The sequence below is a fragment of the Python bivittatus genome, unplaced genomic scaffold, assembly GCF_059951505.1.
Source record: "Python bivittatus isolate LINGU-HERP-01145 unplaced genomic scaffold, Pbiv_v1 ctg000480_np1212, whole genome shotgun sequence".
In the NCBI taxonomy this organism is placed as follows: domain Eukaryota; kingdom Metazoa; phylum Chordata; class Lepidosauria; order Squamata; family Pythonidae; genus Python; species Python bivittatus.
The window spans coordinates 85,841,543-85,849,014 of NW_028277075.1; the positions used below are offsets into that span (position 1 = coordinate 85,841,543).

At 51.7% G+C, this 7,472-nt stretch overlaps 1 protein-coding gene across 2 annotated transcripts; it reads left to right on the top strand.

Moving 5' to 3' along the window:
- Positions 1 to 858: 858 nt before the first annotated feature.
- On the top strand, positions 859 to 6,815 carry EN1 (engrailed homeobox 1). 2 transcript variants are annotated; one of them, XM_088145178.1, is made up of 3 exons: positions 877 to 1,243; positions 1,277 to 1,762; positions 6,499 to 6,815. In XM_088145178.1, exons 1-3 carry the CDS (start codon positions 892 to 894, stop codon positions 6,813 to 6,815), a joined length of 1,155 nt encoding a protein of 384 aa, XP_088001304.1. In that variant the 5' UTR covers positions 877 to 891. The 2 variants fall into 2 exon arrangements, with proteins under 2 accessions (XP_088001303.1, XP_088001304.1); XM_088145177.1 differs by having other exon boundaries at positions 859 to 1,762.
- Positions 6,816 to 7,472: the final 657 nt, after the last annotated feature.

Here is a 7,472-nt window from a genome sequence, read left to right on the forward strand (position 1 = left end):
AGAGAGAGGTCTTAATGGAGGTCGGAAAAGTTTTCTGTAGCGTTTATTTAATATTTGGTTTCTGAGAATTATGACTGGCTGAAAAATCTTCGGCTGGAGCGACACAAGAACGAGGAGCACGGTCTAGGAATGATGCGCCAAGCAACGCGTAAATCTCTCGCTCCCTTTGAATTAGCCAGCCCCTTGGATAATGTATCTGCAAAGTTCTGTTGCAGCTCATTGGCTGACGTCAGGGGCGTCACAGAATTCTGGAGCCTCTGATTGGCTCTTTCCACGTGCGGGCCATCCTCACGTGCTTCCGGTTGGAATGAAAAAAAGTGTGGTTGAGAGATTTTTTAGGGAGAGTTTGTTGCAAGATCGGAGCTGTCAGAGATTTTGCTTTTTTTAAAAAAAAAAAAAAGAACGTGGAGGAAAAGAGGGGAAGAAAGGTGGGAGAAAAATATGCACGTGCGAGCTGGCGATTAAAGCATCTGCCAAGACTGATCCGTGGGCAAAGCTGACTCTGACACTTGGGGAACCCCAACGCTGCGCCGTTTGGAGAAAGATGGGTAGACTGTGAGGACTTTGGGGGAGGGGGCGGAGTTTGGGGGGCTGGTTTTGTTTTGATCTCTCTCTCTCTCTTTTCCGAGAGGGGGGATGAGAGAGAGGGAGAGAGTGGAAATATAAGATAACTGCAAAAAAAGCGAATCCGTCCAAATGCCTGAGTCTTTGGATATCTCTCTCTACTAGATTCCGCTCTAAGCCAACAAGTGGATTTATTGTGCATTTCCCCCTTCCTTTAACAAAATTCTCAGAATAACAATCCCTCCACCTCCTGGACTAGTGAGGTGGGGGAGCCCGGAAAGTGGGGGGGAAAGAGAAGACCGCGATCTCCGGAGCTGGCGACCGACTATGGAAGAGCAGGCGGACACTAAAAGCCAGCGCGACTCGGTTCCGACTCCAGTCAGCGGGAGCAGCGGGAGCGGCAGCGATGGCGAGAGCGTTCCGGTGTCTCCCAGCGGCCACGCTCCCTTGTCTCCCGCCGCGCCTTGCCTCGTGCCTCTTCCCCATCACCCGCACCATCACCACCACAGCCACCACCAGCACCATCAGCAGCAGCATCAGCAGCAGGCGCCTCCACCCCCCCAGCAGCAGCCGCGGCCGCCGCCGCCACCGCCGCAGCACCGCACCACCAACTTTTTCATCGACAACATCCTGAGGCCGGACTTTGGCTGCAAGAAAGAACAGCTCTTGATCCTCGCCGGCGGCCCTGCGGCGGCCGGAGGAGGAGGAGGAGGGGGAGGAGGGGGAGGCGGCGGCGGCGGCGGCGGCGGCGGCGGCGGCCGGGACAGAGACCTAGATCGCGCGGCCAGCTCAGGTAGAGAAAATGTCAGCCCACTGCTCGGCAGGCCCCTCAACCCGGCCTCCTCTCTCCTTAGCGCCGACTCGCCCGGGAACCCCGACAGCTCCTCCACGGCCTCCAAAGCGAGCCCCGCCACGGCAGCAGCGGTAGGGACGGCCAAGCCCCCCTCCACCACCACCACCACCACCACCTCCTCCTCCACCTCCTCCACCTCCTCCTCCTCTTCCTCTTCCTCCTCCTCCTCCTCCTGCTCGGAAGGGAGTGGAACTAACCCGGCGAAGTACGGGGAGCACGCCAACCCGGCCATCCTTCTCATGGGCTCCGGTAATGGAGGAGCGGGGGCCACGGGCGATTGTCAACAGCCGCTGGTTTGGCCGGCCTGGGTTTACTGCACTAGGTATTCAGACAGACCGTCCTCGGGTAAGAATCCTCTTGAGAATCCAACCCCCTTTCCCTTCCTTCCCTCTCTTCTCTCGGGTGATTGTGGTTCGGCTAAGCATGTCAGCTCCCCTCGCTCCCCCTCCCCCCACAAGGCACGATCAGCCTGTGACCTTCCTGTCCCTCTTCCGTCTTGGGATCCAAATCTGGGGCCGGGGGCGGGGGCTTGCTCCGGGATCCAGCACGCTTGGGGTTCTTGTCCCAAGGTTGTTCCACCCAGAAGCTCCGCTGTCTCTACGGCTCGGTTAGGAGCTCCGCTTCGCCTGTGCTTTGGCTGAAAGTTGGGTTGTCTCCAAAGAGACGAAGCGAAGATAGTTTCGCCCAACAATTCTTTGGAAGTCAAGCTGCCGGGCTGATGAAATTTGGGGGGGGGGGGTTGCTTGTTCCGTCTTCTGGATCATCTTGTCCCCTCAACACGGCTTGGAGCACCGCAGTTTTAAGATCCCTTATTCTCTAGAACGAAGAAGCCCTTTCCCATATGAACAGCCTGGGTTTCCACCTCGATCCTAAACGCAGAACAACCCGAGCTGGTGAAGTCGCTGAGAATCCAGCGGCCTCACCCAGGCGAGCAATGGCGATCCTTCAGCGGAGAGCGTTTAGAATCGGGCTGGCAAACGTGTACGTTCTGAGAGCCCATTCCGACATTGGTATTTCTCCGCACCCTGCTTCATTTTTTGTGATCCCTTAAACAAGAAAGGCTTAAGCAAATAAATCTCTTTCCTTTGTTTTATTGATGTGTAATTTCAAGGGAAGGTTTTGAATTTCGGAGATCGAAGTGGGGCTCGTAGAATTCGTGGGGTATGTTCGGCGACTTCATGGCGATGATGGAATTAGTCTTTGCTAGTGCGGAATGATGGGTTGAATGAGACACCTGCTCCTTTAGCAGGATGGATTTTGGGAAGGACGTAGCAGTAGGTAGGGGCCGAAAGAAATGAAAAGGAGAAGGTGTGCGAGCGTGCGCGGCGCAAAGAGAAAGGAAAAACCCTCGGATGCAATGAAGGCCTCGCGAGGCGGAGATGCAAAATTCAGGCCCCAGGCCTTCGCTTCGGGGTGTTTTCTTCTCCTCGCAGATGTAACCCCCGGCCCCGTATTTAGTTGTTAAATGTGCCGTCCTCGCCTGGACACCTCCCCGCCACCCAGCTGCTGGAATGTGACCCCATTTGTTCTCGGGGCTCCCAGAACTAGAAGGGCGGCGGGTGGGGAGAGAGAGAAGCTTTCCTTGATTTCCTTCTCAGACCAAGAGGGGAAGAATCAAGCCGAGGCCAGGGAAAGCCTTCTAGCAGCGGCCCCCAGCGAAGAGTTTCGGCGCAGCGGCTTCCCTCGGCACTCCCCAGCCAGCTCCTTTCCGCAGGCGATTGATCAATCCGCCGCTATCAGCATCAGCCATCGCGGCCGCGCGGCTATTGACACCTCCCCGCGCCTGAAAACTCAGAAAAGCCACTTTGATTGACTAAACGAGTTGATTGAGTGATTGAGCTGTCAGGGCTAACCTCAGCGCCCAGGCCCGAGGATTTTAGCCTCCTTTCCCAGGGCCCGCCGCCTCTGCCTGGCGAAGCTGGCGCTCTAGATCGGGATCTGAGTTTTAAAGATGTTGGCCCCGGAAAGCAAAGGGCCTCCTCCGCTCTAGCGGTTAGGCCAACCTGTTGACAAACCGTGGTGGGGGTGGCGGGGTTAAATCTGCCCTTCCCGGGCCGTCAGCTTCCCCATCTCAACGTTTACCTTTCTCGGTGTGGGGGCGAAGGCTGCCTACTATAGGCAGGTGTTTATTTAGTCCCCGAGCTCCCCTCTCCAGAGACAGGCCAGCGTCTGTTTTCCAGCTTCAACTGGTCAGAATCTGACCGTCGACCTTCACTAACTAGCCCAGCACAATAAGCACACAGCTTTGGGCGTGTGTTTGGAGACGGGGTGGGGGTGGGGGTTCCCTCTGGAAAATACTGATCTGAAATCTGGGATTATTTTATCTGCTTTTTTTTTTATGGGAAAGGGGGGAAAGCAGATTTTTACATCTATCTGCATTTTGTCTCCTATACGCACATGCATACACGAACGCAAACATGTACATCAACATTTCCTTTTAACTAGCCAATCTTGAAATAAGACAGTGTTGTAACTTTGAGGCCTGCTCCGGGCTGGAGAGTTTCCATCTTGGACTTTTCTTTGAAGCTGAAACAAAAATCTCACTTGAAGCTTAAGGAGTAAATCTAAAAGCAATGAATTTCCCTTTTATAATATAAAAGACCCTCCCCCCTCCCCCCCACATGAAGGAAAGTCTTTTGCTTCTTTTGGAACCTCCATTACAATATTTATTATGACTTTTGTGGAATGGGTAAAGAACCTACTCAAACAGTAATTTAATGTATTTTTTTAAAAAAAGTCTAAACAATTTTAGCTATTTTTTTCCTCCAGCAAAGCAAAAGGTTTTCGAAATATGCCTTTCTGTCTGAGAGTTTAACAACTAAACCAAAATACTAAAGTGCCCTCACTTTCCTGAATAAAATTTCCAGTTCCCTACATACATAAGGGAGGCGGGTGGTGGAACAGAACCAGGAGAGAAGTATGGAACAATTTGGCGATCACACACAGACTGTACAGGTGGATTTTGATTCTCTCGCAGGCAATAGGACCACATGACCACGAGGGCTTGTTTATTTAAAACGAACATAACTTTTGGGGGAAGGGAAACTTCCAAGTCTTGGCGGAATTTTTAAATGTGAAATCTCAGTTGTGTCAGCTCTGCCGCAAATAAAAAACGATCCCTTCCCCATTCCCAGCCTTTATTCTTGCAACTGAAAATATACCCGCGACGCTTGGGCAGGGGCAGGGGCAGGGGCGGGGGCAGGGGGGCGGCAGGCATTTGCTCTGGCTTCCCCAGTTTCATGCAGTTTCAAGTCACGGTGTTATGTAGACGCGTATCTGCCTCTTTGTGTGTGTGTGTTGAAAGAGGGCACCCACTGCAGAAGGAGCTCCAGACTCCCCAAATAAACACAGGCCGGAGACAAATTTCTTTTCTTTTATTACACAACAATAATCAAGTAATTTGGGGGCGGAGTGATGAGGAGAAACCCCCAGCAGTGTTCAGCGAAATGCCTGGAATAAGAAAGTTGGGGGGAGGGCTGAGATTGTGAAGTAGAACTGGGGACCGCTATCAAGAGAGCTTTGTCTCAACTTCGTATATTAAAACAATCAGCTCCATATTTTTCTTTGCTAAATTTTAAAACTGCAGCAACAAGACAGCCTTTTCTTGTCTGCTTAGTGGGTTTCACAAGGAAGAATAATGTTTGGTCTCTTCAGCAGGATTCATAATCCAAAAGAGGTGGCTCCTGATTTCAGGCTGCCGCAGGCACCTGAGGGGAAACGGTTGTGTCTATCACTACTTCAGTAGCTTTTTCCTCTCCTACGACAAAAATCGCTTTATCGAAGTTCTCGCCAGATTAGTTTTGGAGTCCTGTTAATTGTGGCTTCCTCAGAATTTATTTATATCCTTCGAATTCGGTCTTGCGCGTTTCCAACGTGGCCTTATTTTTGTGTATACTGAAAAGAGTGATGACGTCGAAGCAGTTTTCCTGGGGCGCTCCCTTATCCGTTTCATTTTAACCCTTTAAATTCTGGAAGTGCTGCTTATCTGATCAGAGGTCTTCTGGGGGGTTGGGTGAGGGAGACACCTAGGAATCCCCTCCAAACATGAGCTGTGCCAGAGAGAACGCGCCGTCTGTAGCAGAACCCCTCGCTTGGAAAGAATGTTTTTTGCTTTCCTCCTCAGTGTGAATGAATGATTTATCGATATAACTAATCAATCAGTGGGGCTCCCTCCTTTTTTTTCCTTTTTCTTTTTTTCCTTGTAAGCAGTTTCATATCACTTAAACATCTTGGCTTTTAAAGAGGTAACTTGGTGTTGGTGAGGGCCTTTAAAGAGAAAGACAGACCCTACCATCTAATGCAAACATGGCATATGTGTGCCTTTCCAGGCAACTTAAGATAAATTTAAGCTTGATCTAGGTCTCCATCCGCAGCCACGGAGAGACTGATGTAAAACGATCAGTCGACAAGTCCTTCAGGGACCACTGAATGTGACCAGCTGGGAGAAGTCTGGAAATGTATTCTGTGAATGGGCGCTACACCTCCTGGCAAAAAAATCCTCCGGTTTAAACCTTTTCTTTGTTCTTTTTTCTCTTTCGACTTGCCTTTCCCCCCGTCGCTCTTTTCTTTAGTGGCATCTCCAGCTTTTGCGCGGGGGTCGTTGAGGTATCTTGATTTTCTTAGGGGAGGAGAGACCAGAGGATGAAGGCAGGACGTCTTCAAGCAGCGAGAGCGGTGGGGTGGGGGGGGGGGAGCGGGAGCGGGAGCGGCTTTCCAGGCTCAGCAGTCGGGGTGGATTGAAAGGGAAAGCAGCCGGGCTCTAAATGGAGCGATTCCTTTCCAATCGTGCAGCCCCCGCCCCCCCGCGTCCCGGTTTAGGGTTGCCAGATGTCCCCTTTACAAAGGGATACCTCGTTTCTTTTCGACCAGAGTCCCTTATCCTCCTGAATGCGACCCCTAGCCCAATCCGGACTCGCTCCTCGGGCCAGGTGCGCCCAGGCGCCTCTCGTTTTCTGGCCTGTTTCTGACCGAGCACCGTTGTCTCCTTCCCCGCTCCCCTGCCCCGTCCCTCGCTTCCCTTTCCTCCTTCCCTTCCCTTCCCTTCCCTTCCCTTCCCTTCCCTCCCCGCCCCCCGCCTGTAGGTCCCCGAACGAGGAAGCTGAAGAAGAAGAAGAACGAGAAGGAAGACAAGCGGCCGCGCACGGCGTTCACCGCCGAGCAGCTCCAGAGACTCAAAGCGGAGTTCCAGGCCAACCGCTACATCACCGAGCAGCGGCGGCAGACGCTGGCCCAGGAGCTGAGCCTCAACGAGTCGCAGATCAAGATCTGGTTCCAGAACAAGCGGGCCAAGATCAAGAAAGCCACCGGCATCAAGAACGGCCTCGCCCTTCACCTCATGGCCCAAGGACTGTACAATCATTCCACCACCACCGTGCAAGACAAAGAGGACAGCGAGTGAGCCGGGCCCGACCCGGCCCGGCTGCCCCGCAGACTGCCCCCTACGCCCCGCCCCCGTTGGCTCCTTTTCATTTCTTCTGCTTTAATTCCTAAGATTATTATTATTATTATTATTATAATTATTATTAAAATATTATTATTACGAACCTGACTGACAGGGAAGACAAAGAAGCCCCGTCCTCAAGAGGACGCTTTGGGAAGCAAAGCGAAACAAAACCCAGGACATCTCGACCGGCGCGGGGACTTGGAGGAGGGTTCTGTTTAAAGACATGAATCAAATTTATTGTTTATTCACAGTTATAAGGATTCCAGTTAAATCCCGAACACTTAAAAAAAAGTCTATATAGCCAAACATCGTATGATCTTGTATATATTTAATTTCAGGTAAGAAAATCAATTATGAAAAAGTGTAGTTTTTTTTAAATTTTTATTTTCCTTTCTTTCCCTCTTGCGTCCCCCAACGCCTTGGGTCTTTATTTTTGTTATTTGTTTCCTTAATTATTAATCTCCCTTCTTCCCGGCAGCCCCAGGTCCTGTCAGCATCTTAGTTCTGAAGTGTTTGTCTGGCTCCTTCTTCCCCGCTTTGTTTTCTGCCTTCTTTCCCCGCGTCCTCGTGTGTGCCTCGGCCGATCCTGAGTTTGTGTGTGTGCGCGTCCCT